Source organism: Alosa alosa, chromosome 1 (genome assembly GCF_017589495.1).
Source record: "Alosa alosa isolate M-15738 ecotype Scorff River chromosome 1, AALO_Geno_1.1, whole genome shotgun sequence".
Taxonomy (NCBI): Eukaryota; Metazoa; Chordata; class Actinopteri; order Clupeiformes; family Clupeidae; genus Alosa; species Alosa alosa.
The window spans coordinates 4,295,485-4,320,484 of NC_063189.1; the positions used below are offsets into that span (position 1 = coordinate 4,295,485).

The 25,000-nt window shown below is 46.6% G+C and overlaps 1 protein-coding gene across 1 annotated transcript in view; it reads right to left on the bottom strand.

Moving 5' to 3' along the window:
• Positions 1–25,000, bottom strand: part of cnksr1 (connector enhancer of kinase suppressor of Ras 1) — a 75,028-nt gene that overhangs the window by 41,187 nt on the left and 8,841 nt on the right. Inside the window, 1 exon segment of the mRNA XM_048253801.1 lies at positions 22,484–22,568. Within this exon segment, the coding sequence (XP_048109758.1) occupies positions 22,484–22,568 (85 nt within the window).

Here is a 25,000-nt window from a genome sequence, read left to right on the forward strand (position 1 = left end):
GGAATGGCAGATTGTCTATGAATGTAAAGTGTATGTACAGTCCTTTGGTTTACTACCCCCCACACACACACACACTTCTCACTACCTCTCTCTCTCTCTCTCTCTCTCTCACACACACACACACACACACACACAGCGGAACGCAACCACCCCAGCAATGTAATTCAATTTTTTTAAAAGCAATATCCAGATAATGGAATAGGAAATACAAATCTGCTTTTAACCTCATCAAAAATATAATAAAACCTTTCCAATAATGTAATAAAATATTACTATGCCTTATTTTTTTCAGAACCCAATAATTGAGAAATGATTTCATTATCAGGTTCTGTAAAATACACACTATACTGACTTTGCACACATTCACTCCTCAGCACTCTCAAACATTTCCCAACTCTGAACTCACACTATACTGACTTTGCACTCATTCACTCCTCAGCACTCATGACCCCCACACACACACACCCACACACACCTACAAGACTTTTAGCACTTTTACATCCCTCTCCCTATGCTACAGACCTTTTATTTATTTTTCTTATTTCATCACACGCCAAAAACACACACACACACACACACACACACACACACACACACACACACACACACACATATCTGACTTTTCCAACTTTTGCACAGTTTTTATTTATTATTTTTGTTTTCTCCTCCATCTACCCATGTCCTTGATTGCCTAGCCTTTCTCCCCCCCCACCCCCACCCCACCCCACCCCCATCCCCAACACACACACTTACATCATCACTGTCATCACTTCACATACATACAGCACTCCTCTACATACTTGCTGCACACTGCCCCCCCCCCACATACACAGCACATTGTCTTCAGGATCTTCTCCAACACACATCCTCTACATACTTACAGCACACTGCCCCCCACCTACCCACACACACACACTACACACACATACACACACAGTCACTGCTCCACTCCCGCCCACACACACATCTTCACTGTCATCACTCACATACATTACATACAGTACTCTGCTTGCAATAGTAAGTCCCTGACCCCCCCCCCCAACACACACACTTACATCATCACTGTCATCACTTCACATACATACAGCACACTGCTTGCTACAGTAAGCCTCCTCTACATACTTGCTGCACACTTCCCCCCACATACACACACAGCACATTGTCTTCAGGATCTTCTCCAACACACATCCTCTACATACTTACAGCACACTGCCCCCACCTACCCACCTACACACACTACACACACACACAGTCACTGCTCCACTCCTCCCACCCCACACACACATCTTCACTGTCATCACTCACATACATTACATACAGTACTCTGCTTGCAATAGTAAGTCCCTGCCCCCTACATACACAGCACATTATTTCATCAGGAAACTTCTCCAACACACATCCCCAACATACTTACAGCACACTGCCCCCCCCCCCCCCAATACACAGCACATTGTCTCATGAGGAAGCTTCTCCAACACACATATTGCACACTGCCCTCTCCCCACATACACAGCACACTATCCCATCTCCCCTGTCATCCCCCAACACACACACCAAGACCCCCCTGGCAGTTGGGTTAGCCCCTTGAGTGGATCTGCCCAAGGTTTCTTCCTTGGTAAGGGAGTTTTTCCCTTGCCCCTGTTGCTCTTGGGTGCTCCTTGTTGGTGCCCCCACCCAATCCCAATCCCTCCCCCCCCTTTTTTATGCAGCCCTTGCCACTTAATCTACTACCCCCATTAATACACAAATAGGCTGACACCAGACATAATTTCACTGCATTTCTTACTTCCAGTAACTATATGCATGTGACAATAAACTTCCTTTGTATCCTTGTATCCTTGTATCCCTCATTATCAGGTTCTGTAAAAATAAGAAGAATAAGAAACCCAATAATACAATAACTCCATTTTTAAATGTGTTCTTTTTTACCCTCCACAGTGCAGATGTCCAGAGCTGTGTGGTGGCAGTGCTGTGTGGTGTCAGTGCTGTGTGGTGCTAGTGCTGTGTGATGTCAGTGCTGTGTGGTGTCAGTGTTGTGTGGTATCAGTGCCTGTAAAGGTGTTTAGTGCTGTGTGGTGTCAGTGCTGAGTGGTGTCAGTGCCTAAAGGTGTTTAGTGCTGTGTGGTGTCAGTGCTGTGTGGTGTCAGTGACTCTAAAGGTGTTTAGTGCTGTGTGGTGTCAGTGCTGTGTGGTGTCAGTGCCTCCAAAGGTGTTTAGTGCTGTGTGGTGTCAGTGCTGTGTGGTGTCTGTGCTGTGTGGTGTCAGTGCTTCTAAAGTGCTGTGTGATGTCAGTGCTGTGTGGTGTCAGTGCTGTGTGGTGTCAGTGCCTCTAAAGGTGACCAGAGCTGTGTGGTGTCAGTGCTGTGTGTTGTCAGTGCTGTGTGGTGTCAGTGCTGTGTGGTGTCTGTGTGGTGTCAGTGCCTCTAAAGGTGTTTAGTGCTGTGTGGTGTCAGCTGCTGTGTGTTGTCAGTGCTGTGTGGTGTCAGTGCCTCTAAAGGTGTTTAGTGCTTCAATGTGTGCAGTAAGCTCCTCAGGATGTTCTACCAGTCTGTTGTTGCCAGCGTCCTCTTCTATGCAGTAGTATGTTGGGGAGGAAGCACAAGGAAGAAGGATGCGGGGCGAATTGACAGGCTGGTAAGGAAAGCTGGCTCTGTAGTGGGAGCTGAACTGGAGTGCATCACTTCACTATCTGACAAAAGGACCCTGAACAAACTGATCAACATCTTGGACAATGAGTGTCACCCACTCCACAGCACTATTGTTAAGCAGAAGAGCCTGATCAGCTGGAGACTTCTGCCACTGCCTTGCACAACTGACAGACTGAGAAAGTCATTTGTCCCCAGGGCCATTGAACTGTTCAATGCCTCACTTAAGGGAAGAGGAGATAGACTTCTCTGCATAGTCTGTCTGCCTCTTCACCCCCTCCATGTTTGGTACTGTCTGTCCACTAGCCACTTTTACCACTGTCTTTATGCCTCACTGTTTGCGTGCTATATTAGCACATTAGCACATATGCATAACCCCTCCATGCCACAGCCTAACTGTGGCCACACTTATACATTTTCTTAAATAGTTAAATATATAGATATATAGACTTTACTTTTTACTTTATTTCTGCATTGTTGCACTGCTGGACTTACTCACTTGCACTATCACCATGACACTACCACCATGACACTCATTCACACAGAGCACCTTACCATACACAGAGAATCACAGGCTCAGTCCCTGCCTCAGTCATTACAAGCGCCTCTGATTGGTTAATCACCACTATGTGGATACTGTTTTTTTAGAATTGATTTAGATTAAGTGTTAGTATAATTTGTATTTTTGTCATTTGTATTTTAGTATATTTTTATATATTGTATTTAAGTTTAGTTAGTATAATTTGTATTTTTAGCATATTTAGCATATTCTTTATCTTCTACTGTCCTTATTGCTTAGTTGTGTTTTTATATTATATACTTTAATTACTCTTTTTGCTGTTAAAGAATGTGTTTGTGTTGTCTGTATGCTGCTGAGACCTTGAATTTGAATCTGTGCGAACGCCAGAGGGCTGGGATCAGACGCGGACTAGCTCCTTATAATATCGAGCACCTCTCAGGTAATCAGACAACAACTGCAGTGAGTTGGGAGAGAGAAAGCAAGAACACATAGGCTACTACTGGCCAAATCCTCTCCAATTGTTTAGAATTGGACTCTGGGCGCTTGGGAACAGCTGAGGGAGGAGGCTACTTGAAACTGTGAGTTTCGGGTCGGTGAGCGAAGCCGGACTTTCAGTTGACAGTAATTAACACCCTTTGAACAATCTAAGCTGTGCTAACGCCAGAGGGCGGCCCACGCTGATGCATCATTAGTGAGACAGGAGGACAGCTGCATGCAATTCCTAGCAGAATAAAATAGTGGCTGCTGCTGAAGCGCAGCATAAGCCGCAGCCCTCGTTTTCAGCCAGCCTCGCTTAACACGGACACGGTCAAGACAAGCAAGTTTACCTGTGCAAGTTCACACAAGACAGGCACCGATTAAAGGCAAAATGTGCCGCTCCACCATATCTGTTATCACCGCCATTGCAGAAAACGGCATCATGCCAAAAGGGGCAGAAATCCCCTTCACCTCCAGGAACTTAAACGGTCCTCACCGACAGAAACCTCCTTCTCCATGGGCTTGTGGAACTGTCAATCCGCAGTCAACAAAAAACCGACTTCATAGCTGGCTATGCCAACCACCTTTCATTGGAACTCCTTTGCTCTCACTGAGACTTGATCAAACCAGAGAACACTGCCACCCCGCTGCACCCTCCACTAACCTTACACTATCCACACCCCTCCGCCTATCTGGACGAGGAGGCGGACGGGCCTGCTGATCTCCAACAAATGGAAATTCACCCCGCTACTGCCTACAAACAAATATGTCTCATTCAATTCCATGCCATCACAGTGATCGCCCCAGCAAAACTCTACGTGCTGGTCATCTACCGCCTCCAGGCCAACTAGGCGACTTTATTGACGAACTTGACACTCTGCTATCCTCCATCCCTGAGCATGACTGTCCGCTTCTTGTTCTCGGTGATATGAACATCCACTTAGATGCCCCAGGCTCAGCGGACTTTTTGGCCCTGGTCCACTCTTTGACCTCGAACTGGTTCAAAGCCCACCGACTCACAAAGCTGGCAAAGAGCTTGACTTGATCTTCACTGAACTGCAGCACAGACACCCTCATGGTGACGCTTCTCCATCTTTCTGACCCTTCTTCATCCAGTTCAACGCCAGCCTGACAGAACAGCCTCCGCTCCTCAGCCGATGGTCACGCTCCGCCAAGAACATCCGAACCTGTCTCCAACGACTTCTCCTCTGTGGTTGCCTCCGGCCTACCTCCACTCAACACCTTCTCCTCTCTGGAGGTTAATGAAGCCACTGACTCGCTTCTGCTCCACACTGACCTCAGTGTCTAGACGAAGCTGTGCCCCTCTACCACAAGGCCAGCTCGATCCAAACATTCTCATCCATGGCTAAATGATACCCTCCGATCGCAGCGCACCAAACTCAGAGCCGCTGAGAGGAAATGGCACAAATCCAAACTAGCTGGACGACCTCAAAACTACCAGACACTTCCTGACCTCCTTCTCAGCCAGCATCACTGCTGCTAAGACTGCTTTCTACAATGACAAAATCAACAGCTACACAGACACTAAAAACTTTTTTCAACCTTCAAATCGCTACTCAACCCTCAGCTGCCTCCTCCTCCATCCAGCCTTACTGCAGATACCCTCGCCTCATTTTTTTACAAACAAAGTGGCGGCAATCAGCAGTAAATTTCTACATGCCCACTCAACGCATCTGGCTCAGATACCGCGACTCCTACAACCTCTAGGGACTGCTGGAACATCTTTTTTCAGCATTCACGCCTCTCTCCCGAGAATGAAGTGTCCAGACTCCTGACATGCAGCCGTCCTACCACATGCTCGCTGGACCCTATACCTACGAGCCTACTTCAGTCCATCAGCCCCACCATCGCCTCCAGCTATCACACATGTGATCAATGCTCGCTAACCTCCCGCACATTTCCAACAGCATTCAAAATGGCCCGGTAACACCGCTATTTAAGAAAGCTTCTCTCAACCCTGCTCAAGTCGAGAACTACCGCCTCCTGTCTCACTACTGCCTTTCCTATCCAAAGGCATTGAACCAGCAGTCTCCAAACAGGTCTCTGACTTCCTTTCACAGAACAACCTTCTGGATCCAAATCAGTCTGGGTTCAAAAGCTGCCACTTCTACCTAAACGGCTCTGCTGTCTGTAACAGAAGCCTTAAAGAAGCCAGGGCGACCGCCGGGTCATCAGTACTCATTCTGCTTGACTTATCGGTTGCTTTGACCGTTAATCACCGATCCTTCTCTATACCGCTGACATGGGAATCTCCGTTCTGCTCTCCTGGTTTGAATCCTACCTCACAGGACGCCGCTTAACGATCATGGCTTGGTCAGCTATCTGCACCTCACCATCTAACCACAGGGGTCCCCAGGGCTCAGTGCTGGGCCCCTCCTCTTTGCTATCTACACCACCTCCTTGGGACAGATTATCCGCTCAAGACGGCTTCTCATACCACTGCTATGCAGACACTACACACAGCTCTATCTGTCCTTTCCACCTGATGACCCCTGGTTTCAGCACGGATCTCGGATTGCCTTTCAGACATAGCTACATGGATGAAGGCACACCACCTCCAGCTGAACCTCTCAAAGACTGAACTGCTGGTCATCCCAGCTAAACCTACCATACACCACGACATCAACATCAAATTTGACTCCCCTGTCTGTTTCAATCCACCAGGACTGCAAGAAATCTAGGAGTTGTTCTTGACAACCAACTAAACTTCTCGGATCATGTTGCCTCAGTCGCCTCGGCATGCCGCTTTGCACTCTACAACATACGGAAAAATCAGGACTTACTTGACTCAAGATGCTACCCAACTTCTGGTTCAGGCAATTGTCATCTCACCACTCGACTACTGCAATGCTCCTCCTGACAGGTCTCCCAGCCTGCGCAGTGAAACCACTTCAGATGATCCAGAACGCTGGGCGGCGCGCTTGGTCTACAACCAACCCAAAAGGGCACATGTTACCCCGCTGCTCATCCAGCTACACTGGCTACCTATGGCGGCCGCGATCAAATTCAAGTCTCTAACGCTTTGCCTACAAAGTAGTCTCCCCGGTTCTGCTCCCACCTACTTGAATGCCCTCATACAGACTTACACTACTCTCCAGACCGGGCCAAGGCCCTCTGATTTAACGACGCCTAGCTCTACCACCGCACGCCAAGCCAATCCAAACTTTTTCTCATCTGTTGTTCCTCGTTGGTGGAACACACTGCCAGTTCCTACAAGGGCAGGGACATCCTTTTCCACTTTCAAAAACTCCTGAAGACCCAGCTCTTTAGAGAACATCTACCTCATAGCAACACTTTACAACAAGTCTTACTGATCCTAGCACTCACCAGCCGCTTTTAAACTGACAAGTAACTGTTAAAAACAGCACTCACCGACGACTTATTCTTACTGTACTCTAATGTTTTTTTGTTTTTTTAAACTGTCCTAAAATTGTGAGAATTGTTCTAAAACGTACTGTTTACCATGTTGTTAGTCGCTTTGGTTAAAAAGCGTCAGCCAAATGTAATGTAATGTAATGTAATGTAATGTAATGAATTTCCCCTGGGGATCAATAAAGTATCTGTCTATCTATCTATCTATCTATCTATCTATCTATCTATCTATCTATCTATCTATCTATCTAGTACTGTGTGGTGTCAGTGCTGTGTGGTGTCAGTGCTGTGTGGTGTCAGTGCCTCTAAAGGTGTTTAGTGCTGTGTGGTATCATGCAAATGTGACTTGAGTTATTATTAAACTCTGTCCTTCAACACTGAACACGAACCTACAGGTGAATAAGAGTCAGATATCCTCTCCACTGAACTCAAACTCACAGGTAAGGAAGACTCAAGATATTAAAATTCTGTCCTTCAGCACTGAACCCAAACCCACCTGTGAGTGAGACTCAGATATCCTCTCCACTGAACCCAAACCCACCTGTAAGTGAGACTCAGATATCCTCTCCACTGAACCCAAACCCACCTGTAAGTGACACTAGATATCCTCTCTAAGGCTTCTCTTTTCTCAGGCCACTTCACCCCCCCTCTGCCGCGGCATCCTCTGATCATGACTCGTGTGCAGCCTTGTCCACTGTTCCTCTGCGGTCCACTTGACAATAACTGACTACTGTGAGCTTGATTTGCATGCATTTTCCTATAATTACGAGCTGCCCAGACATACAGGCACTGTACGACCATGATTGCCTTCCCCCGTCCGACTGTGATTACCTTCCCCCGTCTCACCTGCAATAGAGACGGCCCTGCACAAATAGCCTCTAAAAAGGGCAACCACAGAGAGCATGTAATCAGTGTCAGACAGCAAACAAATATATGCACATCTGTCTCCATGCCAACCAAATTTACACAACTGTCTCCATGGCAACCAAATATATGCACATCTGTCTCCACGCCAACTCAATGTATGCACTTTTGTCTCCATGCCAACCAAATGTATGCACATCTGTCTCCATGCCAACCAAATATATGCACACCTGTCTCCACGGCAACAAAATATATGCACACCTGAATGCAAACTTTTGTCTCCCATGCTTAACCAAAATGTATGTGCTAACCAAATATATCTGCACATCTATGTCCAACCAAATATATGCACATCTATCTCCATGGTATCTCAAATACATGCACTTCTATCTCAACTAATCAAATACATGCACATATAGATGGATAGATAGATAGCATTGGGATCCTCAAGACCAGTCTCCATGCCAAACAAATATATGCACACCTGTCTCCTGGGCAACGTAAATATATGTAATACCTCCGAATCCACGCCTAAACAAATATATGCAATATCTATGCCAACCAAATATATGTACAAAATAACCAAATATATGCACATCTATGTCAACGTTAACCAAATATATGCACATCTATCTCCATGGCAATCAAATACATGCATATCTATCTCTGCACCAATCAAATACATGCACATATAGATGGGATAGATAGATAGATACTTTATTGATCCCCAGGGGAAATTCAAGACCAGTCTCCATGCCAACCAAATATATGCACACCTGTCTCCACGCCAACCATAAAGAAATGCAGAAGCAGCACACCCATGTGAGTGGCAATAAAATCTGTGATACAGTAACACAACAATATGTATTTTTCATGATCTCATTCACTCTTATGGAGTGAGGGCAAGGTAATGCATAAAACATTACCATAAATGAGAAGAGGACGATGAAACTCAGGGTGACTTTTTGTGGTTGTGTGCTTGCTACCTATGGAGCACACATTCTCTCAGAGTGATCTTGTGTGGTCGTGTGCTTGCTACTGTACCTATGCAGCACACATTCTCTCAGAGTGATCTTGTGTGGTCGTGTGCTTGCTACTGTACCTATGCAGCACACATTCTCTCTGAGCACCTCTCTGTCTGTACTGCACTATATACGCAAGTGGAGTGAGGCAAGTGGCTGTATGGATGAGTGACGAGTCATCAGGTATTTATAGCCTTGGGACAGCATACTCAGGAGAGCAAATGGATTCAGTATCTATAGGTCTGGTGTGTGTGTGTGTGTGTGTGAGTGTGTGTGTGTGCGCGAGTTCAGATCTGGTGTTAGGATCATGATCAATGTGTCTTTGTGCTTTTGCGGATGTGTCTGTATGTCTGGCATGTAAATCAGATATGAGAGAGGTGATTCCCTAAGAATAGGTCAGCTCAAATGGACAGCTACAGTACATGAAGCTGAGCTCAAATGGACAGCTACATGAAGCTTCAGAAAAACACACACACACACACACACACAAACACATAGAAAGAGACACACACAAACACACACACATAGAAAGATAGAGAGAGATAGAGAGAAAGAGATAGGGAGAGCTCACAGACATGGATAATGGCATACACACACACATAATGGCACACACACACACACACACACACACACACACACACACAGAAAAACAAGTCCAAATAGAGTATGTCCACATCTTTCGTCTTAATAAAGACAAACACACATGCACACAACAGAACACAAGACACACACACTCTCTCTCTCTCTATCTCTCTCTCGCTCTCTAATCATACACCATTGCTAACTTAGGGCTGTTTCCGACACGTCGTCCAGTGTTTTGAGTCTGACCCCCACACCCCCCTCAGGTAATGAAAGATATCACGTGGTTGTGCAGTGTGTTACTCACACACACACACACACACACACACACACACAACACACACACACACACACTCTCTCTCACACATACACACACTCAAAAAGACACAACTCAGGATGAAGTTATTATCCCAGTGTGGTGTACAATGCACTGTGTGTTATAACACACAACTTCCTAAGAATAACCAAACACACACACACACACACACACACACTGCTTGAGCCCCTGCAAGCATCTCACAGAAGCCCTGTATATCCCATCTGCTTGGCTGACTTGGTCGACTATACAACACTTAACCAACAACAACAGTAAATACTCAAACTGTGACTCATGTTTAATCTGTCCACACACAGCAGTGCTAACAGAGATTATAATCTGTTTCCCAGCATGGGGATGCTAAACATGAAAGAGCTGAATATGTGTGCTTTTCTGTCATGCACTGCTCCTGGGGGAACGAAGAGAAGAGAGCGGACAGAAAAGGCTGTGCTGGCCAGGGCGTGGGCTTGCTTTTAAAGGTCTGCAAAACACAGAGCAATTTGGTGAAGTGCAGGAGCGGTCAATTCAATTAGACAAAATAAAACAGGCTGGGTCGTAATCTAATTCGGAGAGGATTGGGCCTCTGAGCATTGGAGTGGGACCCCCTTAAGGACACAAACAGAGTCACGGCCACAGTGACCCCTCTTGGCCAATATTCCCTAAAAGATTCATCATGAGATGAACTGAGATAAGTCCAAAATGGCTGTGATTACCGGTGGCGCTCGGCCTCCTCTACCAAGCCCACTCTCACTAGTGCCATGCTGACCGCTCGATGGTGTTTTATGCCCCCAACGTCGTCTTCCAGGCAGCACTGCCACCACTGACTTAAAGGCACCTAATCCTAAACCTAACCCCAACCCTAACCCTAACCCATGCCTAACCCTAGTGCCTTCCAGGCAGCGCTGCCTTAAAGACAACGTTGGGGGCATAAAACACCAAGAAACATGCTGACCTCTACCAAGCCCACTCTCACTCTGAGACACAGAGACAGAGTCAGCGCCACAGTGACCATGAGGTGTTTACATTTATTCATTCTTTTATTTAGTATGTAGCTTAATCCAAAGCTATTTACAGTACAGTCCATCAATATACAGCATTCTGTCAGTGGGGTGGGGGGGGGGGGGGTCCGAGCACTCCGGGCACTTTTTCTGCTTTTCTGGTTAGACAGAAACTGCATTTCGTTGTCTCTGTACTTGTACTCTGCACAATGACAATAAAGTTGAATCTAATCTAATCTAATAAACAATACAAGGATAACAAATTCTGTATGGATATAGCACACTTTCTGTGATATAAACATGCTTGGCTCCAGCAGACTAGAGACAGTGTGTTGACCATCACAGTGCAGCACAATCGTGCTCTTTATGCCACACTGAGAGCCTTCTTCGTTACAAAAGGAAGGACTGGATAATATTTGTTTTTTGTCTGGATATTTAAACACTCACTAGCCAGCCCAGCGCTAGGCTAACACACCCAAAATGACCCATTTAAACACTCACTAGCCAGCCCAGCGCTAGGCTAACACACCCAAAATGACCCATTTAAACACTCACTAGCCAGCCCAGCGCTAGGCTAACACACCCAAAATGACCCATTTAAACACTCACTAGACAGCCCAGCGCCAGGCTAACACATCCAAATGACCCATTTAAACACTCACTCAAAAGCCTATTTAAAACACTCACTAGGCCTAACACACCCAAAATGACCCATTTAAACACTCACTAGTTGTAACATACCTGTGGAGAGTTGAATGTTAATCCAGCTAATCCAAGTAGTTCACACAGAAGAATTCACAGTTTCTTTTCAGTCTTTCCCTCCCTCTTTTCCTCTTTATCCCTCTCTCTCTTCTCTTCTCTCCCTTTCTCTATATCCCTCTCTTGCCTCTCTCTCTCCTTCTCTGTGTTTTCTCATGGGCTTCTCCAGTGGTTTCCCATGTTCCAGCTCACTGCCCTCCTGAGAGCTGAGACTGTGGCCTCTGGAACAGGGAGTGTAGAGAGAGAGAGAGAGAGAGTGCATGTGAGACTATATAAGTGTGTGTGTGTGTGTGTGTGTGTGTGTAAGTAAGAGAGTGTTGAGTGAGCAGCTGACTTGCGTCCCGCACCTCCTCCAGGGCACTAATGAGAAAAACTTCTGAAGTTCAAATACCCTCCTTACACACACACATACACACACACACACACACACACACACACACACACACACACACACACACACACACAAACAAACAAAACAAACAAACACACACACACACACACATACACAAAACAAACAAACAAACACACACACACACACACACACACAGTTACAGACAAACACACATACATGTGACACAAAGATACAAACAAACACACACAAACACAGACACACATCTACATATCACAAGTACACACAAAGAGAGGCATTCTTATGCAAAAAAGACAGACATGCTCATCACTGACAAACACAGTGTGTGTGTGGTCTGTGTGTGTGTGTAGGTGTGGTCTGTGGGTGTGCGTGTGCATGTATTGTGTGTGTAAGAAGGGTGTGAGTGGGTGTGTGTGTGATGGTGTGTGCGTGCGTGCGCGTGTGTGTGGGTGTGTGTGTGTGTGTTCTTTCTAGGGATCTAGCAGCACGTCACTGCGCCTCTCTCAGATGATGACCTAGTTCTCCGGCAGATGACGAGCTGGTGACGACGGCAGCTCTGCTCAAAGAGTTCCTCTGTCCACCGCACGCCAATCAAGGACGCTCACGCACACACACACGCAAACATATACGCAGACACACGCACACACACGCACACACACACACACACACACACACGCAGAGACACACACGCAAACATATACGCAGACACACACGCACATAGACACAGACACACGTGCACACACACGCACACTGACACACACGCAAACACACACGCAAACACACAGGGACACAACGCAGAGACACACACTGACACACACACACGCTGACACACACGCTGACACACACACACTGACACACACACACCGACACACACACTGACACACACACTGACACACGCTGACACACACACACTGACACACACACGCAGAGACACACGCAGAGACACACGCAGAGACACAAAACAAACAAACACACACACACACACACACACACACACGCAGACACACACGCTGACGCTGACACACACGCTGACACACACGCTGACACACACGCTGACACACACACGCTGACACACGCAGACACATGCAGACACGCGCAGACACACACGCAGACACACTCGCAGAGACCCACAGCACTGGAGGTGTCGACTGATCTCATGCCCAGGGGGGCTAACGATGACACGTGGACAGACATGGAGCAAACTCTAGGACGAGATGAGGTGTGGACAGACATGGAGCGAACACTAGGACGAGATGAGGTGTGGACAGACATGGAGCGAACACTAGGACGAGATGAGGTGTGGACAGACATGGAGCGAACTCTAGGACGAGATGACGCATGGAGCGAACTCTAGGACGAGATGACGCATAGAGCGAACTCTATGTGTGTAAGATGCCCTCAGCCACAGGTGGAGAGAGAGAGAGGGAGGGAGAGGGAGAGAGAGGGAGAGAGAGGGAGGGAGAGGAAGAGAGAGGGAGGGAGAGTGTGTGTGTGTGTGTGTGTGTATGTCGGAGTTCTACCTGTGTGCATTAGTGTGTATTAGTTCTACCTGTGCGCTTAACACAGGTGATCTCACTAATTAGCTGATCTACCTGCTTAAGAGTTGTGCTCATTAGAATCAGCTGATTAAGTGAATTGTTGGGATAAAAATGTGGCAGGACTTTTACAGCTCTGGAGCTATATCAGAAATGAGCCTCCTCTCCATCATGCAGCAGCCGTCCTATTCAAGCCATCTGAGGCCAGTTTTCAGAAGGCTCCCAGAGACCCTCTAAATACCAGTGCAGGAACCTTCACAGATCACACCAGTGGGACTAGAAAGTTCCAGAACGAACGTCTGGGTTCATCAAATAGAATTTTCACATGATGATGGTGTATATGAAGAGTTCAGATGCAAAACCCTCTAAATCCGTCTGACCACATTTCTTTTAAATGAGCATTTAAAATCCGGTTGTGGGAAGAGAGTGTTGCGGGAAGAGAGTGTTATTTAGTGGGTTTGGAAGTTAAATTATTTGATTAACGTATACTATGTGAGGAGAGCATTCACTCACCATCTTTATCTCATTTTTGACGTAGGTGGCATTTAGAGGCTTTTGCATCTGAACCCTTCATATATTGATGACTGGACAACAAGTTGCCTTAGTGATGATTAAGTTCTCAAGATACAGTACAGGCCAAATGTTTGGACACACCTTCTCATTCAATGTGTTTCCTTTATTTTCATGACTATTTACATTGTAGATTCATCAAAACTATTAATGAACACATGTGGAATTATGTACTTAACAAACTTAAAAAGTGTGAAATAACTGAAAACATGTCTTATATTCTAGTTTCTTCAAAGTTGCTATTTTTTAAAAATGTAGTACCATATTCAGCAAGCCATAACTTGACAAATATTCATCTGTGGGCCAAATAACTTTGTATTCATTCATAGTTTTGATGCCTTCAGTGAGAATCTACAATGTAAATAGTTATGAAAATAAAGAAAACGCATTCAAATGAGAAGGTGTCCAAACTTTTGCCCTGTACTGTAGATATTTCTTGCCATAAGTGGGAAATACCTCAAACGCTGACCTGTGTGTCATCACCTTCAGAATCTCACACTGCTGATGTGATGTTGAACACGTCCTGTGATTATGACGTTCATAACTCCCCTGCAGAAGGGTGGAGCATGACTCAGTAGTTACCAAGGAGAGTTTGATAGTAGCCTACTGGAAAAGTGAGCAGGGAGAGAAACACGTTTCACACACTCCACTCTCTGTCCTCTCCACCAGCCTGCACACACACACTCCACTCTGTCCTCTCCACCGGCCTGCACACACACACTCCACTCTGTCCTCTCCACCAGCCTGCACACACACACTCCACTCTGTCCTCTCCACCGGCCTGCACACACACACTCCACTCTGTCCTCTCCACCAGCCTGCACACACACACTCCACTCTGTCCTCTCCACCGGCCTGCACACACACACTCCACTCTGTCCTCTCCACCGGCCTGCACACACACACTCCACTCTGTCCTCTCCACCAGCCTGGTGCAAGGAGGACATCTTGGCCCAGCAGCTATGTGTTTGGTGATCATTTCATAAGCACTAATGATGAGGTAATATAATTGTTTAAAATGTGTCAATAGGTTCCATAGCCATAAATATATTACTGTCTGCTTGAGGATAAATACATTACTGTCTGCTTCAGGATAAATATATTACTGTCTGCTTCAGGATATCCTGCTTTCCTGATCCTGGGCCCCAGAGAAGAATGGGCAGAGATGCACTGCCTGGCCCCTGCTGCTCAGTGCACTGCCCACACTATGCCCTCTACATGCCCACACTATGCCCTCTACATGCCTACTTCAGAGAAATGAGTCACAAGTTATCCTTTAGTGAGCGTTTCGTAATCCCATAATCAAACTTTTATATACAGGAGACACCAACGGGGAGCCTGTTTGTAGAACTCCGACACACACACACACACATCCTCCCTCCCTCTCTCTCTCCCTCTCTCCACCTGTGGCTGAGGGCATCTTACACACACACACACGCAGACACACGCACGCAGACACAGACACACACACACACACACACACCCTCCCTCCCTCTCTCTACCTGTGGCTGAGGGCATCTTACACACACACACACACACACGCCAGAGGCACTCTCTCTCTCTCTCTCTCTCTCTCTCTCTCTCTCTCTCTCTCTCTCTCTCTCTCTCTCTCTCTCTCTCTCTCTCTCTCTCTCTCTCTCTCTCTCTCTCTCTCTCTCTCTCTCTCTACTCTCTCTCTCTCTCTCTCCCACCTCTCCCACCTCTCCCACCTCTCTCCACCTGTGGCTGAGGGCATCTTTCAGGTAACCCTCTTATTTCTGCTTTGGATTTACCATTTCATAATCCAGGCATTGGAATCTTGACCTTTATGGAGATAGGCTCAGCTCACCTGACTTTTTTCCCAGACTCAATTGCCAGAAGGTGTGTGTGTGTGTGTGTGTATTGTTGTTGACATTGTGTGTGTATGATGATGATATTGTGTGTGTGTATGTGCAATAATGCATGACTCTCAATTACACCAAAGTCTTTGGTTAAGAAGAAGAGCTCAGCAGACACAGAAAGAACGAAGAGTCTTACTTCGGTCTTTGTCTTTAAAAAGTTTTACTTTTTAACTTTAAAATAAAACACAGAACTGGAACATTTCAGCATACACAGTCTACACAGCGTGTCCACGTTCTGTTTTGATAGAACTCAGAACACAGACCCGGAACATTTTAGCCTACACAGTCTACACAGCGTGTCCATGTTCTGTTTTGATAGAACTCAGAACACAGAACCGGAACATTTCAGCCTACACAGTCCACACAGCGGGTCCATGTTCTGTTTTCTGTTATAATTTATGAAACTTAAAATGAAACGATAAAACTTGTATCTGAGTTTAGTTTTGGTTTCCTGACTGATTGGCATGCCATTTGCAGTCACTCAGCAAGCACACGGCTCAGGTTACAGAATCACACCTCTCAGGCCTGTCATGACCACAATCAAGAACAAAAAAAAAAGCAGAACCGTCTGTCACGCAGCGCATTTGTAGCAAAACAACCTGCTGCAAAAGTGTGTTACGCAAATGGAGACTATTTTTTCAACAGTTTCTTCAGCAAAACGGGAGGCATTGGGGCACACTTTGTGTGTGTGTGTGTGTGTGTGTGTGTGTGTATATGTGTGTGTGTGTGCTGCAAACCGATCTGAAGCTGTTTCCAACCGTTTCCTCTGTGGAGCTCAGTGAGAAACACTGACGGTGGAGCTGGAAGCATTGGGCCGGTCACTCACTCATTCATTCGGTGAGGGGAACGTGACTAACGGCCGAACACGAGGACACAAGGACAGAGCTGGCCCCGGGGCCCGGCTGGCCCACACAAACAGGAAGAGGGCAAACAATGACTTGTCATGAATAAGTGGAGGGCATGGAGGTAGGGGAAGCCCGGTGGTCCAAACAGAGCCTGACCATATGAGGCCGTCTGAGCGCCTGATTACTCTCAGACAGACGGGGATGAGAGCCCAAACCAAAACAACAGCCCTCACACAGAGAGGAGCTCAGGGAGCTGCTATCCACCCCAGGCATGTGTGTGTGTGTGTGTGTGTGTGTGTGTGTAGCCAAAGCATGAGACTGCATTGTTTCTTCACAGATGTTCTTCGGAGTGGTCATTTCCCGCCTTCCTTCCCCCGTTAATGAGTTTTCACTCTAATATGGAGACGGAAACCTGTCACCTAACATCACGGCACAGCAACGCACACTTCTACTCCTCCCTCCACCCCTGCATTTACACACACACACACACACACACACGGCAACGCACACTTCTTGTCATCATCCGTCCCCGCGTTTACACACACACACACGCACATGGCGGCGCGAAAATTTCTATCGCTCCATCCGTCCGCCGTTTACGCGCGCACACACACACACGCACGCGCACACACGCGGACGGCAGGCTATATCATCCTCGCCCTGCTCCTTTCCGCCGCACACCGCACGCACGCACGCACTCCGCACCACGCACGCACACTTCATATCTCCATCCGCCCCTGCGACCTGCATCACTCCGTCGGCCTGGGGAGTATCCCGGGCCTCCCGTCTCTGATGGACCTCCTCATGGATCTGCATCTAGGGATCCAGTGGTTGTGCGGTGGAACATCATCGCTGCCGGTGATCTGCATCTGGGGTCGGTGGACAGCCTGTGGGACCCTGTCGGGACCTGGCCCTGGAGAGCTCGGATCGCCTCTGAAAACGTTTGGCAGAACAAATGACTGCGGGATGGAATCTAAACGTAATGATGTGATGATGATAACTAATGTAATAATAACTAATAATGTAATAATAGCTGTGTGTAATAATAATGTGTGACTGCGGGATGTATTTAAACATCCTTGTAATGATATTATTGTGTGTATTGTGTGTGAGCTTTTAGAACAGTGTAAGCAATATTGTAATGATGTGTATTTGTGTGTGTGTGTCAATGTGTGTGTATATTCAATGTGTATAATATTGTGTGTGTTGTTATTGTTGACTGCAGGCTGGTAATAACATGTGTGTGTGTGTGTGTGTGTGTGTGTGTGTGTGTGTATTATTGTGTGTGTGACTGCAGGCTGGGGTAGCCACATGTGGACTTAAAATAGACTGTGAAAGAAGAGCCAAGAGAACATAGTTAACTTGAACTCTCTGCCAGACAAGACTCAAGTCCACTGAACAAATTTAGATCAGGGTTCATTATGAACACTTTCTCTCTCTCTCTCTGTTTTGTTTGAGTGTATGTCTGATATTGTGTATGTCTTTGTGTATATTGTGTGTGTGTATTGTGTGTACTGGCAATATTGTGTATATGTCTGTATTATTATTGATGACATATGTATTGTGTATTGTGTGTGTGTGTGTGTGTGCATTATTGTACTGTATGTGTGTATGGCATATGTATTGTATTGCCCTTGTGTGTGTATTATTATTGATGTGTGTGTGTGTGACATCGTGTGTGTACTGTATGTTAGTGTACGTAATATTATTATTGATGATATTATGATAGCCAGCAATAATGATGATATTGTGTGTGTGTGTGTGTGTGTGTATTATTATTGATGATGTGATACGTATTGTACTGTATGTGTGTGTGTATATTGTGTGTGTGTATATGTGTGTGTGTGTGTGTGTGTGTGTTATTGGTATTATTTATTATTGTGTACTGTATGTGTGTATGTATATTATTGTGTGTGTGTGTGTATGTGCGTGTGGGCGTGTTGTGTGTGTGTGTGTGTGTGTGCTTATTTATTGGTGCGTGTATTGTGTGTGTGTGTGTGTGTGTGATACAAAAGCCCACCCCAAGTCTGTCATGTCTGCATATCTGTGTGCTGCTGCATCAGATGGATAAGTGTAAGTATAGAGGAACATCCTGTAAACGCAGATAACAGAGCTCCATATAGCAGAAGTGCAGCCACATGCACCCACACAGTGAAGCTGGAGTCAACCAAAACACTACAGTACCTCATCAAACTGCTCTGAATCCAGATTCAGTCACTCCTCAGGTACCAGTGAATCCAGTGAGTCCTCTTTCAAAAGCAGCAGTGCCCGGCCGTTCATGACCTTTTCGTTTCCGGTCAGGTGGTTCAGTGGTGGGTGTGATGATGTTGCTTTGTTTAACTCCAGCGACGGCAGATTGAATGCCAGGGGGAACTGAAATGAACCGCCAGCTCCCCACCCGGCATGACACCTCCTTTCTGTCTGCTTAGGATATCACACACGCACACACACACCGCTTTCAGGACACGCCTGCGCGTGGTTTGTACACTCCCACCCACACACACATGAACACACCTGCTTTTGGTTCATGCGCTCACACGCAGCGCAGACACACACCTGATAATGCTCTCTCTCACACACACTGTGAACCAGAGACACACACGTAGAGACAGGGGACAATGAACATAAGGAACAAAACTGGGGCGCCTGCTCCGGATGGTTCATACCATCCCATACACACGCACACCCCCCCACCACCCACCCGCACCCCACACACACACACTGAACGCACGGACACACGCACACACACACACCTTATTTCCCTCTCCTCCTCTTCTGTCTGAAGGCATGAAAACATATACAAACATGTTCATCAGTAACCAGTTGGACCTGCCACAGCCATCTACCCCTCTTAGGTGCAAACATGACACTCTCTCTCTCACACTCTCTCTCTCACACACACTCTCTCTCTCTCTCTCACACACACACTCTCTCTCTCTCTCACACACTCTCTCTCTCTCTCTCCTCTCTCACACACACACACACTCTCTCTCTCTCACACACACTCTCTCTCTCTCACACACCTCTCTCTCTCCCTCTCTCTCACTCTCTCCCTCTCTCTCACACACTCTCTCTCTCACTCTCTCCCTCTCTCTCACACACTCTCTCTCTCCCTCTCTCTCACTCTCTCCCTCTCTCTCACACACTCTCTCTCTCTCCACCTTCTCCTTTGTCTTTCACTTCACAGTCACATCCCCCTTTCTTTTGGGTTCTTTATGTTTCTTTTCTTCTCTTCTCCCCTCCCTCTCTCTCTCACTCTCTCTTTTCATCTCCCTCTTTCTGTCCCAGTGATCCCTCTCTCTCTCACTCTCTCTTTTCATCTCCCTCTTTCTGTCCCAGTGATCCCTCTCTCCTGTGGCAGTTTGTTTTATCTCAGGACACACACAGACTCATTCCCACTACTCTACCTCTCATTCACACACACACACACACACACACACACACACACACACACACACACACACACACACACACACACACAGACTCATTCCCACTACTCTACCTCTCATTCACACACACACACACACACACACAGACTCATTCCCACTACTCTACCTCTCACACACACACACACACACACAGACACACACACACACACACACAGACTCATTTCACTACTCTGCCTCATTCACACACACACACACACACACACACAGACTCATTCCCACTACTCTACCTCTCACACACACACACACACACACACACACACACACACACACAGACAGACTCATTCCCACTACTCTACCTCTCATTCACACACACACAAACACACACACACACACACTCACACACACAGACTCATTCCCACTACTCTACCTCTCATTCACACACACACACACACACACACACACACACACACACACACACACACACACACACACACACACAGACTCATTCCACTACTCTACCTCTCATTCACACACACACACACACAGACTCATTCCCACTACTCTACCTCTCATTCACACACACACACACACACACACACACACACACACACACAGACTCATTCCCACTACTCTACCTCTCATTCACACACACACACACACACAGACTCATTCCACTACTCTACCTCTCATTCACACACACACACACACACACACACACAGACTCATTTCCACTACTCTACCTCTCATTCACACACACACACACACACACACACACACACACACACACACACACACACACACACACACAGACTCATTTCCACTACTCTACCTCTCATTCACACACACAAACACACACACACACACACAGACTCATTTCCACTACTCTACCTCTCATTCACACACACACACACACACACACAGACTCATTTCCACTACTCTACCTCTCATTCACACACACACACACACACACTCCCCCTGCCCTCTCTCGTATTCACAGACACAGACACACACACACACACACACACACTCCCAGTACTCTCTCGCATTTACACACACACACACACACACACACACACACACACACCACACACACACACACACACACACTCCCAGTACACTCTCTCGCATTTACACACTAACACACACACACACACACACACACACACACACTCTCTCTCGCATTTACACACACTAACACACACACACACACACACACACACACACACACACACACACACACAGAGATTCATTCCCACTACTTGGTTTGGACTCACATGATTCTGTTGAAAGAAAATAGCGCAGAACTATTTGAGGTATGCTTGCTATGATTGTTGTGGTGTTCACATGCACGGCAGCTTCCAACCTGCTCAGAGGAGGGAGAGCTTGGAGATGACAGCGTGTGTGTGTGTGTGTGTGTGTGTGTGTGTGTGTGTGTGTGTATGTGTGTGTGTGCCAAGCGAGAGATAACGTGATGTTTGAGTCAAACACACACTTACGCACACATGCACACACAAACACAGACGCACGCACACACACACACACACACACACACACACACAGACACACAAACACACACACTGGCGGTTCTGTTTTTCTCTGTCATCTTTGTTCACATCTCCATGCGTCAGGACCACACCACACACACCACCTCTTGAATCAGTTCTCTAAATATTTACTCTGCCGTTCTGCATCGGCCGACTCATATGTGAGACCTCTTGGCCACCTCCAACACATGAGACCTGTTGCGATGCCAGGCCATGCCATTCCACCTTCAACACAGGAGACCTGTTGCGATGTCAGGCCATGCCACCTCCAACACAGGAGACATGCTGCAATGCCAGGCCATGCCATGCCACCTCCAACACATGAGACCTGCTGCAATGCCAGGCCATGCCACCTCCAACACATGAGACCTGCTGCAATGCCAGGGCATGCCACCTCCAACTCATGAGACCTGCTGCGATGCCAGGCCATGCCACCTCCAACACATGAGACTGGATGCGATGCCAGGGCATGCCACCTCCAACACATGAGACCTGCTGCGATGCCAGGGCATGCCACCTCCAACACATGAGACTGGATGCGATGCCAGGCCATGCCACCTCCAACACATGAGACTGGATGCGATGCCAGGCCAGCTTCCACTCACACACAGAACACAAACACACACTTCAGGATCTACAGTCCTCATGCAATGTGACAGACACATCACTCTCTCTCACTCTCTATCTATCTCTCTCTCTCTCTCTCTCTCTCTCTCTCTCTCTCTCTCTCTCTCTCTCTCACACACACACACACACACACACACACGCACGACTCACCTTTTGCACGGTGGTGCCCAGGTCCCTGCATAGCGTGATGATGTTCTTGCTGGCAGTGAATCCGCAGAGCTGGGAGAACTGGTACCTGTGGAACCCAGAGATCAATCCAGAACAAAGAGACCTGACTCACTTAAATGAGTTGTTGAATGCACACACACACACACACACACATCCACACACACACACACGCACACGCACGCACACACACACACACAGAAACACACACACACACACACACACACAAAAGCACAGCAGATAAATAAAGAGATTGGCAGTGTGACAAAAACCCGAGACAAAACAAATAACTTAAAGTGTGTGGGCAGAGCGCAATCAGAGAGTCAGAGAGAGAGAGAGAGAGAGACAGACAGAGAGAGAGAGAGACAAAGAGAGAGAGAGAGAGAGAAAGAGAGAGAGAGAAAGAGAAAGAAACAGAATCCTGTAGGTCTGAGATCATTATCAGTTATAAGAAACCCTTTTGTTAAACATGCACAACAAGGACGTGGCTATCAAGCACAGCACACCTCCCCTATGGGACACGTGTGTCCATAACAGCAGCACAATGGCCTGACGGAACACTGGACCCTCTGGCTATGCTCTGGACGCAAAGTTGTGAAGTCCAGCCCTGTCCACCACTGCTCTCAGTCCAGATCTGTGGTCAATAATGTCACGCTAGCACGTCAGGCTACTGCTATTGATCTCGTCCAGAGGCGTGCAGGAAGTGACAAGGCTTCCCTGGCTGCTATTGACGCCGCACACACCCAGCAATAATTCATACATTCTGACCAATCATAGCAGTGCAGTTCTCTATAGGGGCAGGAATTATTTTCTAATGTACAACACATACAATATGAATGAGAGAGCAACAAGAATTTTACAAGAACAAAAAATATTATGATCTGAGTATTGTGTTATGTTAAATGTAAATCAGGTTTCTAGGCCAAGTATACTTGCGTATACAATTTGGTCTCTGCATTTATCCCATCTGTAAATTAGTGAACACACAGAGCACACAGTGAACACACAGTGAGGTGAAGCACACATTAACCTGGAGCAGTGAGTTGCCTGCTACAGCGGCGCTCTGGGAGCAGTGAGGGGTTAGGTGCCTTGCTCAGGGCAGCCCTGGCCCGTGGCCCACTGGTGGGATCGAACCGCAACCCTCGGTTCCAAAGCCCGAAAGCCCTAACCAGTAGGCCACGACTGCCCCTAGTCGCCCACAACTGCCCCTAGTAGCCCACAATTGCCCCTAGTAGCCCACAACATGCTACGCCCCTACCGCTTCAAACTCACAGTGGTAGCAAGTATGTGTTCTTGCACTTACATGTATTTATTTGGCCAGTTCCTCTTGAAGATAAAGAGGTCTGGTCCTGCACTGATGCTTCTTATCTAGCGTTTCTCAATAACCAAAATGGAAAGTGATCTGAAATATGAGGTTTGACTGCTGCCTTGACACTGGGAGTAAGGGAGTGAGTTATGAGCAAGTTAACATTTTTGATATATCTTTGAGCTGAGCAGAAATGTTAAGGACTGCACAAATAAGCTGTTTGAAATGCCAAGTAGAAAATGAAGTGCTTCTCTGAAATATCCACTTTCTCATAACTGAATTATTAATCAGAGTAATTCTGAAATCCACAAAATCGTCTGCACTCCTTGCCCACTTGCACCTGCAGTGACTTTTATGATGTTCCATCACTGTGACCACTTTTTAAAACAAATAGTTTGCTTTTTTTTATTTCCATTAAATATGAATACTAAACTGTCACCACTTAAAACATGATTCTAGATTGTGAGCATGGTAGGCTACAGTGGCCCAGAGAGGTCAACTTTCAAAACACAAGCAAATACGCAATCCACAAGAAAATTAAGAAAGCATCTTTTTCAATGTGTCAGAATACAGAAGATGTTGGAAATCCACACAACAAAACCCACAGCAGACACAAACGTTTACTGTGTTTTCATAAGCTGCAGCGTGTTGCAGTGTGCCATCATGAGCATGTTTAATGTGTTTTCATAAGCTGCAGTGTGCTATCATGAGCATGTTTAATGTGTTTTCATGGCTGCAGTACATGAGCAGGAGCATGTTTAATGTGTTTTCATAAGCTGCAGTCGCCATCATGAGCGCATGTTTAATGTGTTTTCATAAGCTGCAGTGCACCATCATGAGCATGTTTAATGTGTTTTCATAAGCTGCAGTGCGCCATCATGACCATGTTTAATGTGTTTTCATAAGCTGCAGTGCACCATCATGAGCATGTTTAATGTGTTTTCATAAGCTGCAGTGTGCCATCATGAGCATGTTTAATGTGTTTTCATAAGCTTCAGTGCGCATGAGCATGTTTAATGTGTTTTCATAAGCTGCAGTGCACCATCATGAGCATGTTTAATGTGTTTTCATAAGCTGCAGTGCGCATGAGCATGTTTAATGTGTTTTCATAAGCTGCAGTGCGCCATCATGAGCATGTTTAATGTGTTTTCATAAGCTGCAGTGAGCATGAGCATGTTTAATGTGATTTCATAAGC